The 15,815-nt window shown below is 40.3% G+C and overlaps 1 protein-coding gene across 1 annotated transcript in view; it reads right to left on the reverse strand.

The window, feature by feature from the left end:
• The window catches only part of wdfy3 (WD repeat and FYVE domain containing 3), a 35,505-nt gene extending 19,690 nt beyond the window's left edge, over positions 1-15,815 (reverse strand). The window contains exons 1-19 of the mRNA XM_077714737.1: positions 15,692-15,815; positions 12,715-12,925; positions 11,830-11,953; positions 11,411-11,520; positions 10,702-10,947; positions 9,989-10,181; positions 9,719-9,905; positions 9,015-9,181; positions 8,468-8,947; positions 8,284-8,394; positions 6,927-7,120; positions 6,560-6,849; positions 5,557-5,745; positions 5,364-5,447; positions 4,535-4,730; positions 3,791-4,005; positions 2,294-2,406; positions 1,961-2,234; positions 46-146 (exon numbers count right to left, since the gene is read on the reverse strand). Coding sequence (XP_077570863.1) covers positions 46-146; positions 1,961-2,234; positions 2,294-2,406; positions 3,791-4,005; positions 4,535-4,730; positions 5,364-5,447; positions 5,557-5,745; positions 6,560-6,849; positions 6,927-7,120; positions 8,284-8,394; positions 8,468-8,947; positions 9,015-9,181; positions 9,719-9,905; positions 9,989-10,181; positions 10,702-10,947; positions 11,411-11,520; positions 11,830-11,953; positions 12,715-12,925; positions 15,692-15,792 — 3,586 coding nt within the window. The 5' untranslated portion in view covers positions 15,793-15,815. The remainder of the gene's footprint in view (positions 1-45; positions 147-1,960; positions 2,235-2,293; positions 2,407-3,790; positions 4,006-4,534; positions 4,731-5,363; positions 5,448-5,556; positions 5,746-6,559; positions 6,850-6,926; positions 7,121-8,283; positions 8,395-8,467; positions 8,948-9,014; positions 9,182-9,718; positions 9,906-9,988; positions 10,182-10,701; positions 10,948-11,410; positions 11,521-11,829; positions 11,954-12,714; positions 12,926-15,691) is intronic.

A 15,815-nucleotide genomic window follows, 5' to 3' on the forward strand; every position in this document is an offset into this window, starting at 1 on the left:
TCAAAAGCGCGTTCTCTCACGGCGAGAACGCCACGGGCGCCGTACCCGTCCCCATGCCGCTGATGACGTCGCCGTCGCCCACGTTGGAACCGTTGGCGTTGTTGCTGGGGGCGTTGTGAGGGGCCAGGCTGGGGAGGAATAAACACCTGCACACACACACACACAACGACATTCATCAAATATATCTTATGAGTCCATTGGTTTAATGTTATGACCATTGTGTATTCTGTCTGTATGTATGTATATTTATAAATATATGTATATGTATGTATGGTGTATTTATATATATATGTATGTATGGTGTATTATATATGTAGGTATAGGTGTATATGTATATATAAATACACATCTCAGCAACACTCATTTATTTATAAATATTTATTTATTTATGTTTAAATATTTTTTTATTTATTTTTAAATATTTTTTATCTATGTTAAAATATATTTTATTAATTTTTCAATATTTTTTTAATTTAAAAGACATTTATTTATTTTAAATGTATTTATTGATCAATTCATTAATTTATTTATATATGTATGTATGTATTTATTGGCTAATTAATTAATTATTATTTTTATTTATTAATCTTAATTTATTTATAAATTTCTTAATTTATTTGTATTTATTATAATTTATTTAATATTTATGTCTAGGGTGTCTTTTTCTGTGTCTGTATTCTCCCCCTGTTGCTACTGTGACAATGAAATTTCCCAATTATGGGATGAACAACATTATCCATTCCTGCTATTTGTAGGTACGACACGGGTGTGCGCAAGAGTTAATAACAGAGGAGAGTATCAATATTTCATGTTGACAGATGGGAAAGCAGGGGGAGGGAGTTGCTCTATCCGTCTGTGTGTGTGTGTGTGTGTGTGTGTGTGTGTGTGTGTGTTGAGAAAATGGGCCAGCGGCATTGTCTCTAGAGAGCAAAAGCTTGAAACTTTAGCTTCTGTTCTGCGCTGACTAAAAACCTTGATAGGACACAAACATCTGGAACTGGCCCAAAAACAACACACACAGAAAACAAGGATAGACACAAACACTGACAAAACACCGGGAGACAAACTACGTACGCGCAGACAAAAACAAAAAGATAATAACAGAGCCGCATTCCAAAACAAGAACATAAAAGAAGGAGACACGCATCATAAGAACAAAGAAATACAAAGATCAAGCGCAAAAGCACACAAACACACAATAAACGTATCTAGAAGCAACACGAAAATAAGGAAAATAACAACACAAGGACAGACTCACCAAAAAATAAACATAACACCAGGAAAAAAAATAAAAATAATTAAAATACACACTCAAAAACTAATACCTCTTGGTGGCACACATAGACAAAACATAAAGTATAAACAAATGAGGGAAAAAAACACACAAAGCCAAAGAAAAACAGCACCTAGACATATTTAGCAAGGGTGTCAGACATTTTAGATATCATATTTAGATTTTTTTTTTTATAAATGGATTAAAAGAACTGGATTAAAACCTTGAATATTAAGTTTTTTATAGCTCTAAATCAATGTTTATTTTAACTTTTTTTATATATATTTTTAGATTTTACAAAATGATTTTTTAACTAAAAATACAAAAAAAATGGATTAAAAAATGACAATTATTGATATAAAGGGGGTAAATCAGGAAATTTAATATACATCTATACTCATATTCATTTAAATCCTAAAACTGAAAGTCGGCACCTTTGATTTATTTTTTTGGGCCGCACAAAATGAGGTGGCGGGCCAAAATTAGGCCCCCGAGCCGCCACTTTGACACCAATGTCCTAGTTTTGAGCCCAAGCAACCGAACTCAAAGCACCCCTACATCATTCTTGAATGCGGATCTTTACCACTAATGCTTTAAAAAAGATATTTAAAAAGAAATACATAAATAAAGGATAATGTATGTGTATTGAGCGACATTAGCATGGCTAGCCGTGTGTCAGAAACATACCCGAATCCCTCCAGCGAGGCATCAAACTCCACGTAGGCGGGCGTGTCGGCCGAGCCGTGCAGTCGGATGTCGTGCGGCGTTGTCATGGAGACCAGGCACTTGACGCGGGTCAGCGGCACGGCGCTGCCCTCGGCCGAGCGCACCAAACTACGGCTGATGCGGTACTGCCCGTTGTACTGCCCGTTGTACTGCCCGCCCACGCCGCCGCTATCCTCGGCCGGCGTGGCGAACACGCTGTCGGCCCCGAAGCCTTCCGTCGACGTGGTCATGCCTCCTGCCGTGATAAATTGGGTAAAATGGCGAGATGGCGTGAGGGCGCGGGGCCGCTTTTACCTCTGGTGTCGGCGTCGTAGCCTAGCGAGCTGGGTTTGTGGACTCGGTACTGTTTGAGGAGTTTTTTGTCCCAAGCGCCGCAGTTGAGCGGGTTGCCAAGACGCAGGAATTCCCTGTAATAATAAAAAGAGTTGGACATGGGCTTTGTCATCTTTTTTAATTTTTTTGCACTCATTGGGGCATTTTTATTTCATTTATTTGGGATTTAAGCACATGGTTTTATCATTTTTTGTGTTATTATAACCAGTAATTCCTGGAAAATGGCGGTTTATATAGAGTCAACTCAATTTCCATTTTAGATATATTTCGTTTTTTTTCTGTATAAATGGACTAAAAGAAGTGGATTAAAATCCCTGAATATTCCGTTTTTTTATAGATTTAAAACAATGTTTATTTTAGATTGTTTTAAAATATATTTTTAGATTTTACAAAATGATTTTTAACAAAAAAAACTGAAAAATGGATTAAAAAATGACAATTATTGATTTAAATTGCTTTGCTGGGGCCTTTTTTTGGGGAAAAAAAAGAAAGCACGGCGCCATTTCCATGTGAAAAGGGAAGCGGCGGCGGCGGCGCGTGCATGTCAATGAACTTTGTCGTCGTCGTGACCGCCGTCTCGCTTCGCTAGTCAAGCGGGAAATGAGATATCGCTGGTGGGTTGACGCTGCCCCGGTCACGCCGCGTTAGCCGCAGGGCTCGCTCCCTCGAATAAAGGCTACTGTTGGATTTATTTTGTGAATTAGTGTTCCATTTTGGGGCTGAAATGAGTTTGTTCCAAAATAGATTGAAGAATTGATGGCTATCAAGCCAAGATTTATTGTGGTTGTTAGCAATTTAGAAGTGGTGAGGCAAAGCAAGTCACTGAACTGCAATGGCTCTTGATGATGTCATCATTATGGGACAAAGCTAACAATATTGTTTGGAGTCAACAAGACTGGTCCCAGAAACCAAAATCAGAGATGCCCAATACTAGGATTCATCCATAATTCTTCACACACCTTTTAATAACAATTTTGCATCAAAAATATGTAATTTAAAAAAAAAAAAATTCAAGCAGTTTTTTTCAACACCAATTTGCCTGAAAATGTGTTTTTTGTTTGTTTTTTGCCTGGCCATTTTTAATCATCAGGATAATTCATTTAAAAACAAAACATCTTCTAAATAAGTTTACCATTTTGCATTTTTGATTATCATTTTGTATTATCAATAAGCCTATTATTATCAATAAGACAATTATTATCAATAATTATATAATGATTATATTTTGAAAGATTGTCCATGTCTCTTTTTAATTTCTTTGCCAAAACTACTGAAAAAAATGTGAACTATTATTTACAGCATGACATCAAATTTAGCTGAATTTTTGCACAAAAAACTCCAATCGGACCACGAAAAGCTTCCAAAATCAGAATATCATCTTCTCCCCACGACAAAATATCATTTTTGACCGTTTTCTGCTCTGTAATTTTTGGATAATAAATAAGTGTGAGGTCATACCTGAGCGCCACGGGCTGCAAGGCCTGCGAGGCCAACCTCTCGAACATGCGCTGTAGCGGCGGGTGCAGCGGGTGGTCCTCGTCGCCCAGCGCTTGGCTGCAGCGCTGCAGCAGGCGTTGATGCAGCGAGGCCTCGCACAAAAGCTGCTGGTTGCGTTCGCTGTTGACCATCAGCTGCAGGACGTTGGCCACCGCCAACTGGAGGTCCAAAGCGTGCTGCAAAATGGAATAATACAGTTATACCTCTATTTAAGAAATGAAGTGGTTTGTTAATTTGTTCGTAACTTCAAAATGTTCTAAGTAGAGGTGCACTTTATCTGTAAAAAAATTAATTCGTTCTAAAGTCCCCACACAACTACCAACTAAATCACATGTGTCAAAGTGGCGGCCCAGGGGCCAAATGTGGCCCGCCCCATCACTTTGTGCGGCCCGGGAAAGTAAATGATGAGTGACGACTTTTTGTTTTAGGATCAAATTAAAATGAAGAGTATAGATGTATATTATATTTCCTGATTTTCCACCTTTTAAATCAATAATTGTCATTTTTTAATCCATTTTTTCTTCAAAAATCATTGTCAAATCTAAAAATATATTTAAAAAAGCTAAAATTTCTATTTTTTAAATCTATAAAAAACCTGAATATTCAGAGATTTTAATCCTGTACTTTTAATCCATTTATAAAAATAAAAGAAATCTAAATATTATATCTAAATTGGTCCAAGGCTCAATAGCGCCCCCCTCGTACCTCAGGTTGACTTTGGGAGGAGACAGAGGGCAGCAGGTCCACCATGGCCAGCACGGCGCCCGGGTGGATGACCACCACGTCGCCCCCCGACGACGAGGAAGAGAGGGCCGATGGGACGGGGTTGGAGGAGAGCACCTTCAGCTCCGTCAGCAGCTTGATGGGCGCCGGGGGTGCCGAGGAACCGTGGTAGCCGTGCCTGAAAAAAAGCCAGACCATATTATGGCGTGGTGATTGTATACAGCTTGAAAAATATGCTGGGTAAAAATGTTGAGAGTTAAAAACCAAAATAAATGAATACATTTTAAGAAATGCTGTTTTTTTATTGGGTTCCAATCTTTGAAAAAATGCCAATAATTGGGCCCAAGTTTTTTTTTATCAAAATAACATTTTGTGGGTAGAATTTTGATATTTTGATGATCTTCATACTTTTCAAATAGTTCCTTTTTAATGTAGTTGATTTTTGCAAAAAAAGTTTAAAAAATATACAAAAATCTAATTGACGATGACTGACTTTTTGGTTTTAGTGAAAGAATTGAAGAGGAAGTGAGCACACTACTGACCTTTCAAAATAATAGAACGTTTTACAAAATGCACAACTTATTTATCGAAATTCCGAAAATGTCAATAAGCCACAAACCAAAACTATTAACATTTCCTGTTTTTCTTTCTCACGGCGAGCCAATTTTTTTGCACATTTTCCCCATTTTTCATACAAAAAGCACATTTCCTAGCTTGGTGAAACTAGCATTGTCAGCTACAGAATATTCTTTGACAGCTCCAGTAAAGAAAGAGAGGAAAAAATGGCGTGCAGACAAGCAAAAGCAAGTACCTTTTCCGGGTAAGTGCGGGTGTACCCCACGGCGAGGGCAGCGAAGTCTCGTGAGTCAGGCAAGGGGGGACGTGCTCCGCCCGACTGGACGCACGTGGGCAAGCCACACCAAGAAGAAGAGTTAGTATAGCGCGTAAGGGAAGGGAAAAGAAGGAGAGGAGATAGGCGAAAGGAAGTGAGGCTGTGTCTGTACCTGTCAAAGGAATCGGTGGCCATTTTGTAAAGGTAAATGAAAAGCTTGGCGCAGTGTCGGAGGGTGGGACACACGCTGTCGCCACCGGGGGCAGCCTCTTCCTCCAGGAGACGCTGGAAGGGCTCCGAGTTGGACGGGAACACGCTGGTGGGGCCCAGCTTTTTGCAGTCCGAGAAGCAGCCCAGCAGTCTGAACACAAAATCGCAACGGCGCAAAAGTGGGAAATACGGATTTTAGCGCATATAAGCCACATATAAGCCATACACTTAAAATTGACCTAAAATGGTTGAATTTGACAATTTCACTCAAGTATTGTTTCGTATTTTATATGTTTATCTTTTCTCTATTCTGAAATAAATGACCGTATCGGCCACCTCGTCTTGCGTTATGGTGTTTTGTCTTATTTATGCGCATATAAGCCGTACCGTCGATTCAGTCATCATTTTTGGGGCGTCAAATAAGGCATACATGCGAGAAAATAAGGTACATGAAAACACATACAGATCAGAACAGTTATTAATATATTTATGTATTAAGTAATTCATATTTTTTGACATTTATATATATATATATATATATATATATATATATATATATGAAGTAATTCATATATTTTTGACGTTTTTTTTAATTAATTTAGTAATGTATTTATTCATATTTTTTAAATTAATTTATTTTAATTTAATTTTGCATTTATTCATTTATATATGTATTTATTTATTCATTTATATATTTATATATTTATTAACTTACATATTTATGAATGTATATTTTTATTAATTTATATGCATATTGTATTTGTTTATTTATATATTAATTAATTAAATAAATAATTAATTTGGTCTTTATTTATTTATTGACTTATTAATGACCTATTTATTTATGTCTAGGGTGTATTTTGCTGTGTCTGTATTCTCACCCTCTTGCTACAGTAACAGTGAATTTCCCAAAAACAGGATGAATACAATGATCTAATCTAATCTAAAATAATAATAATAATTACCTGATGGCGTCGGCCAGCTTCTCGTATTGGATCTCGGTACGGAAAAAGTGCGAGTTGGCCGGTTCGTAGCGCATGGCGGCCGTCAGCGTGCAGAAGACGGTGAGTAGCAGCTCAAACACTTGGTTTTGGTTCTGGTTGGGATTCGGGTTGGAGTTGCGTCCCGACTGGCACGACGACGGGGACAGCGAGCGCTCCGTGGCCACCAGCAGAGACGTCACGTACACGAAACCGCCCACTTTGCGGAAGACGGTGCGCGTGCGGTGACTCTCGCGCAACACCACCAGCAGGGCCTGAGCACAAAAAATCACGTGGGTGAGGGGGCGGGACTAGTGACCATCTCTCTAGCCGGCCAATGGCAAACGCTCACCCTGAGTATGTCGGCCTTGAGCGCCAGTTCGGCGGGCGGCGCCGAATGCATGAGTCCCAGTAGCGTCCCCATGTCGTCGTCGCCGCTGGGCGACAGGACCAGCTGCTGGATGATGAGCAGCGCGTGCTCGCGACACTGACGGTACTTCACGATGTTGTGCACGCAGCGAGCGCCGCCAAACTCGCGGAAAAGAGCTGCGGAAAGTTACAAGAACAAACGTCATTTGGAGATTTTGCTAAAGGAAATAGCCTTGACTTTATTATATATTCATGAACATATCTAGAATCATGTTAATGAACAGAAATATGTAAGATTGTAGCCCAGGGCTAATTTCCATTTTTAGTTCCTTTATGTAGGTTCAAGATAAACCATGACACATACGACACACACACACACACACACTTACATACACACTTACACACACACTTACAAACATGCACAATTACACACACACACACTTTTACACACAGACACAGGCACAATTACACACACACACAATTACACACACACACACTTTCACACACACACACTTTCACACACACACACTTTCACACACACACACTTTCACACACACACACTTTCACACGCACACACACACTTTTACACACACTTACAGACACACACACAATTACACACACACACACTTTCACACACACACTTTTACACACACTTGCACACACAGACACACACACACTTTTACACACACACACACACACACTTTTACACACACTTTTACACACACACTTTTACACACACACACTTTTACACACACTTACACACACAGACACACACACACACTTTCACACACACACACACACACTTTTACACACACACACACTTTTACACACACTTACACACACACACACTTTTACACACACACTTACACACACTTTTACACACACACTTTTACACACACACTTTCACACACACTTTTACACACACTTACACACACAGACACACACACACACTTTCACACACACACACACACACTTTTACACACACACACACTTTTACACACACTTACACACACACACACTTTTACACACACACTTACACACACTTTTACACACACACTTTTACACACACACTTTTACACACACTTTTACACACACACTTTTACACACACACTTTTACACACACACACTTTTACACACACACACTTTTACACACACACACTTTTACACACACGCACACACACACTTCTCTGCTTGAAGATTATTTTGATGTTGCGGTATTAGCCCTAACAGTGTTGCATTTTTGGCTTTCTGTTCAATTGAGTACTGAATCCTAGTTTAAATATGAATCTTAATCTTCTTGGGGTGTGCAGATAAGGAGAAAAAATAGTATGGGTTATTACCCGCATTGGTGTTCATGGTGTGGGATCCCTGCAGGAGAACGGTCAGCGTCTCCATAACTAACCAGGCCAGCTGCTTCTGCTCCTCGGCCGCCACGTTGTTTTTGCACTCACCTGCAATATTATCAGGCAAAAATCTTACATTTCTTCTCATAAAATCATTCTTTCACTTTTCCCGTCGACTCACCCTGATCGTGTTCGTGCTGCTGCTGCGTGGCGGGCTCCTTGAGCAAGGCAGCGTACTTGTGCAGCAGGTTAACCAGCACCTCCAGGAGTCCCACCTCCCTCAGCACGTCCCCGAAGACGGGATCGTGGCGCGCCATCCTCAAGAGGGCGCGCACGGCGGTTACGCTGCAGGTGTGGGAGGCGCTAGCCTTGAGTAGCACGCTAACGCTGAACAGTTCTTTGCAGGGGACGTAGTTTAAGCTGAAGACCACAAACTCCAGAAGCTGGAAGTACTTGGCCTGGGCCTCCTCGGGGAGGCGGGCCACGCGTTCGGCGAATTGCGACAGCGTGTGCTGGGACTCCAAGATGAAGTAGTTGGCCGGGTCGGCGGCATACACGCTTCCCACCGCGTCCAGCAGGGTGACGGCCAGACGCCCGCTCTTGGCTTGGAGGAAGGCGTTCTGGAGCACGGCGAAGGCCTGGATGTTGCGCACCGTCTGGCCTGGGGGAGGTGGGGGGAGGGGCTAAATGGTTTCCAAGACGGAGAGGGACGCCGGAGGGTGTCTTACCTTTGCCCGAAGGCTGCGGAAGGATGAATCCCGGCAGTAGGAACGGTGCCCCGGTGGTCAGGCCGGCGGGTTTCAGCTCCGTCACCCCGTAGGTGGTCAGGCATGTCACCAGGTTGACCAGGTCTTTCAGAGCGTCCCGTGATTCGTCCTCCTTGGCTTGTTCCAGCCTGTATATAATGAATTATTCATTAATTAGTTGTTATTTGTGGATTAGTCATTTGTTTGTTGTTTGTACACTGTTTGTATCGAGAAATATTATTTTTGTCAACAATAATACTAAAAACTTTCGAAAAAAATGCCATCATTTTAAACTGCAATTACACCACCCAACCATCACGGATAACGGGGGCGCTGTTGCAACACGAATGCTAGTTCCAGACCAAATTGATTGCTTGATTTATATACGAATGCCATCAATCGAAACTACAATTACACCAGTCGAACACCACAGAAAATGGGGGCGCTGTTGCGAGATTAACACTACTTCCAGACCAAATTGTTTGATTTATATACAAATGCCATCAATTTAAACTGCAATTACACCAACAAACCACCACGTAAAATGGGTGCGCTGTTTGCGAGATGAACGCTAATCCCACACCAAATTGATTGATTTATATACAAATACCATCAATTTAAACTGCAATTACACTTTTCGACCACCACAGATAACGGGGGCGCTGTTTCCACGAGCGGTACCGTACCTCAGCATCAGATTAGAAAGGAAGTTGTATCCCTGGCACATGCGGAAATCATCCAGCAACGTCTGCGAGACATCGCTGGAGTCCTTGAGGAAGCAGGACAGGCCGGCGAACATTTCCACGATCTCGTGCGGGGACAGATCGTCCGACTGTTGCATGTTCTGCACGCAGGTGGACAGGCATTTTTTTTCTGAGGACAAAAAAGGGGACGACAACTCAGCGGGGAGGAAAGGCCCGGCGTCAAATGGGGCTTGGGCCTAGAGCGCCACCTACCGTGGATGTATTTGACCACGTTGACGCTGAGGCCATGGCGCGAGATGGTGGTGAGCACGTCTCCGGCACTCCTCCTCCAGGGAAGGTTGTGCGGCGGACACCACGACGTGATGGCGCTGAATAAAAGGTGGAGGTCGTCTTTCTGGGCCAATTCCTCGGCCGGAGAAACAAAGGTGCACAGCTTGACCAGGATCTGAAAAACAAGACGCCATATTGGAAAACCTCATTAAAAAATAAGACTCCAAAATTCAGGAACTCAATCTCATTCAAATATATTTAATAAAAGCACATATTCATGTTTATAAATGAAGTGAAGTGAATGAAAAAAATGTATATTCCCATTTTTTTGTTTATTTTCCTGAAAATATGAAAATGTATTTAAAAAAAAAACAGAAGGCAGTAAATACACTTGAAGAAATGTTTTATCTACATTAAAAAATAAATTAAAATGGAAAACAGAAAGCATTCTGTTTGATTTATTGCTAATTTTGATATTTTTTTAAAAATGTTTTTTTATTCAAAAATAAATCAAAATGAATGAAAATATCAGATTTTTTTTTCAAATTTTTTTACTGTATTGCGTTGTAATTTATAAGGCTGATTCACTTAAACTACTTATTTATTGCTTATGTATTTATCTGTTTATTTGTTGTCATATTTGTACACTTGCTGGTTTAAGCTTTAAATCTCATTATACTTCTTTTTTTTTATACCTGAACAAAGACTTTCTGTAGCAGCGCCCTACGGTCGGCCAGTGGGAGTTCCGTGGAGGGTTGGCCCTTCTCCTGGGGGGCCGGCGGCGGCGGCGACGTCGGGGCGGGCGGTGGCGGCGGAGGCGGTGGGGGCGGAGCCTGGGCCGGGGGAGCCGCTTCCGCCATGTGCGGGAGGTCAAAGAACAGGTAGAGGCATTTGACCAGCGTGGACGGCACGGACATGGTGGTCATGCAGTCCACCGTTTTCTGGAAGAAAGGCAAACGGATGCAAAAATTTGCTTGGTCAGGAGACAAAAAGAAAGGAAGGAAGGAAAGAGAAACAGTAACATAACATTGTGTAATCTTTGTAAACACAGCATTTCTTGAGGAGGGCTCGCTTTCGTACCAAAAAGAATATATTTGTCATTTTCTGCTCACTTTATCTTTTGTATTATTGATATGGGTAGAAAATACGGACATTGGATCTGTATCAGAAATATATCTTTAAAAAAAAAGCAGATTAACGTAAAAAAAAATGCATGGGGAGGATCCTTAAAAATAGCTTCAAGCTATATGATGTATTATCAATGAGGCTTTTCTAATAGTTAATTTGCCATGAAAGCACGGGAAAAAAAACGGAAAATGTCCAGAATTCATAAAGCATCATGAAATGACTGTCCTTATTTTTCATTACCCACATAAAAGCCGGAAGTCTTTTTAAGGCACTGACCTGCCCAGAGGAAGCCAACAGGTTGATGGTGGTGAGGAGCATCCAGCCACGACTGGCTTCCTCACTCTGGTTCACCTCCAGGAATTGAACGATGGCGCGACTGGCTGCCTCTGGACAAAAATGCAAACATTTTAACACAACATCTATAAATTAAATTGTTCATTTGACTCCCTGGCTACCATGTGTGTGGCTCCATGTTTTTTAACTAGTTCTACAATGTCTTCTGTGTCTGTGCTTGCTACTGGAACCAAGAAATTTCCCAAATACATGTTGAAATAAAATTCTAATCTAATCTAATATATCTATATAGTCAAAGCAGCGCCATATTTGGTCAGGCTAATTTGACTTGTTGCTAATCCGATGCTAAATTAGCATCTGAAAATAATAATAAACACAAGTGTTTGAAAGAGTAGACTGACCGGTGGATTTGTTGGAGGCCCGGCGTCTGATCTCGGTCACCATGAGGCGAGACACTTGCGTGGTGAACTGCAGCAGGTCGGAGAACTTTTCCATCATGCTGCTGGGCGCCGCATTCCCAAAAACCTAACATCAACAAAAACAAAGCCACAAACAATATAAATCATCAAGATTGTACACAAAAATGCAATAAAATCCCACGCAAATCCAGAAATGAATTCATTCCATTCATTTTTTCCATGCGTGGCGTTGTGATGGTTTGTTTTGAATGTCTTTCATTGGTTCTACTGTGTATGATAGGAAAAAATAAGTATAGTGATACCTTGACTTACGAGTGCCCTGACATACATGTAATTTGAGATACGAGTACATTTTTGAGCAAATATTTATCTTGATACGAGACAAAAAATTCGATTTTTTTCCATTTTTTCCCCCTTGTAATATCTCTACGAGCACTGGGCGGAGCTTAGCATTTTTTCAGTGTTTTTTCCCACATTATTCAGCGCGAATGGCAGAGCTTGTTCGCTAATACGAGAGGGGTATATACTACTTCTCGTGCGTTATCCTATTGTGAGGACATTTGTGTGCATCATTTTATTTTGAAGGGAAGACAAAAGCAAACAACCCTCCATTGGTTGCATTTGAAAGTCAGGGTGGAGGCGGGGCCATTAGAGACAAGAAAGGTATCAAAATATCAAACAAAATGAGAATGAAGTTTAGTGTAAGGTTAGATTCAACTTATTTTTTGAGTGTGTCTGCATCGTCATTCAAGTTAATGTAAATTTGTTAATTTTATGTTACGAGCGCGCTGCCGTGATGCTCCCAGATGCCGCAGCCAATCCCAGCTAAGCACAGGACGCCCTGAATTGGTAGTCCCAAAATCTTACCCGGTTGAAGACGGGCAGCATCATGTAGAGCTTCTCCTCTTGCTCCTTTTGGGTCATGTGCCTGGGAGGGTGACAGAGCTCCGAGAAGAGACGGCGGAGGTGCATCAGTCCCAGGGCGTTGTCCTGGGGACTGCACTCCTCCTGACGGGGCCGGCCCATGATCCTCTTCACCATGTTCATCTTGAGAGGCTTGCTCGGGACCAAGCTGGCCCTGAAATGCAAAGAAAAAGTGCTCTCGTCAATCCAAATGTTACTTTTAATGTCCAAGGGTTATCCATCTGAGAAGGGAAAACGTATTTTAGCCCCAAAAAAGTATTTTTTTTCTCAGATTGGGTCGGTTTTTTTTGGTGGTTTGATAATGTAGTTTGTCAACATGGCCACAAGCCGCCCGCCCGCCCGCCCGCCATCCCAACGCCGGTTCCTCAGTTGAAGACTGTTGCTAGGAGACGCCATCAAAGCTCCAGCTCAGCACAAAGAACGGATGCAGAGCTTGGCGGAAAAAAAAGAACTAACTTTTAGTTTTGCCTGTTATATCTCACCATAATAGCCCAAATGAGGAATAATAATAGTATGTTTTGCTTTCATATGAGAGCAAACATGTACATCTATGTATAGGTATATCTATATATTTCAGAAACACACTTATTTATTTATTGATATATCTATTGATATATTTTTTATGTATTTTTTATTTGCTTGTTTATTCATATATTTATTGTTCTTTTTTATTTGTATTTTTTATTTATTAATATATGCATATTTATACATTTATTTATTAATATATGTATTTATATATTTTTTATTTATTTTTTAAATTCATCTATATTTATTTATAATTATGTATTTGTTTTTTACATTTATTTATATTTATTTATTTATAATTATGTATTTGTTTTTTTACATTTATTTAGATTAATTTGTTTAAATTTATATATTTATTTATTTGGTTTTTTTTTACATTTATCTATATTTATTTATGTATTTAATTTTTTTATATTTATTCATTTATGTCTAAAATGTGTCATATTAATTCATGTGTCCACCATTGTTGGAGAAGAGCAAACATTAAAAACGGGCTGTCAATCAAATAAATAAATAAAAAAATCCAGTTTTTGTGGTTTTAGCACTTCCTCAAATTGGAAAAAAGGACAAGAAGTGAATTCTTTACATTTCACAATCAGACGCAAGCTAGCAATGCTAAAAAAGTGCAGTCATCTTCTTAAGAGAAGCCAAGCCACTGAGATTAAAATAGAAAGTGGGAAAAGGCAGTCGTCAGTCGGTGGGTGGGTTCAAGGCCAAATGTCTGCAAATAATTGGCAAATCAGCGTCAAAAAATCAGCACGCCGCTTCCTGAGTCAAGGCGGGAAGGACGTACGGACCACTAGCGTCACGCCACCTGCTGACCGGGTAAAAATAGACACTGATTCAGACATTTTGGAAAGATACAAAATGAATGCCATGCCACCCCCAAACCATTCACAGACACTTTTTTTTTTTACAATTTCTCGCGTATAAGCCATCCTGATTCCCTATTTCCATCTCCACATTCATATTTTTTTTAATATGGTATACAAATGTGTTACTTTGAAGAGAAAATATTAAGAAAAATAATGTAACGTGGTACTTTTAAGATACCTTATGAATCAAAAGCATATTACTCGGCTCAATATCCTAGAAAATTAATTAATAGTTATTTATGCACGATCTGGTGAAAGCTTTAAATCTCATCATACTTCAACATCCATTAATGGTTGTTTTCTTACTGCAAAACTGAAAATAACCAACAAATAGCAAATGTTACTTTGCAAACATCTGAAAAAATATATATTTTAGTTACAAACACGGTTTATATGCGAGAATATACGCTACTAGCCACTAGCTTGCGTCAACAAATGTCTGAAAACCCAGACCTGGTTTCAACCGCTTGCAAAATCCCTACTCCGCCATTTTAAGGCATATTTTTGTGAACTAAAGACTTTGATAAGCTCCCATTAAAAGTTTCTGCAACAATCAAAACGAGTCTGTTCCGTTCAAAGGGGACGTCAAGCGCAATGAGCGTCACTAGCCCATTTTGGAGGAAAAACCTCAGCGCGAGTCTTCAAAGGGGTGCCGGAGCGAGAGTGACGTAACGGCGGGATCGTCTGCGGCTCTCTCGGGAGGACGCCGAGGACGGGGAGCTCCGTTTTGACAGCCGCGAATAAATAAAAGAGCGACTTCAAACACGAAAAGACACGTTTGAGACATTGCGGACTCGTTCGAGTCACTTTTGTAGCGTCGCATTGAAAAATAGGAGTCAAATGCTAACAGGGTAGCATAACATACCTTTCTATACTGGGAATTTTATGCATTTGTTTTTGTTTTGTTACTTTGAATCTCATTTTTCTCAAAATAGTCCAGTGTGCTTTATATATGGAAAAAAAATCAAAATATGTCATTCATTGACGGTGCGCCTTTAAATGTGGTGCGCCTTATAGTTGTGAAAATACAGTATATTTTTTTGATACTAATTTGGTGCTGAACATATTTTTAAACCTTTAAAATGAATGGAAAAGATAGTGTAGCCATTTTTGGTATTCCATTAAGGGGGGCACAATTGCAAAAAAGCTCTGTTTACAACTATTTTTATCCATTAAAAGTTGTTTTGAACTAGGTGAAATTTCATTTCACTTGTAATTCAATAAAAAAAAAACATATTTAGAAGATTACACATAAAAAAACTAGAAAAAAATCGGAACTAATCCTAAACAAAACTGAACCACAACAATTCTAACATTAACTACTCGAGTAAATGGCGGCCATTCCACTCCACCATTTTCCCCGTACCAAAAATCCACGACACCACTCGGCTGTCTAGGAAACGGAACAAATCACTTGCGCCCCCGTCTTTAACATGTCGCCAATCATCATTAGCCAGCGTCCTTAGCCGTAAAAACCAAGGCGGTTGCCACGGAGACGGCTTGTTGTTTTTCTCCCCTACCTGCCGTTTTGTCGATGTCCGGCCAGCATGGCGAAACCAATTGTGCGGGGGACTCGTGCCTGCGTCCCTTTGCCTTCCTTCCACGGCGACGGCGGTGTCATGCCTTCCCAAGCGTGAGAAAAGG

This window comes from Stigmatopora nigra, chromosome 4, assembly GCF_051989575.1.
Source record: "Stigmatopora nigra isolate UIUO_SnigA chromosome 4, RoL_Snig_1.1, whole genome shotgun sequence".
Classification (NCBI taxonomy): domain Eukaryota; kingdom Metazoa; phylum Chordata; class Actinopteri; order Syngnathiformes; family Syngnathidae; genus Stigmatopora; species Stigmatopora nigra.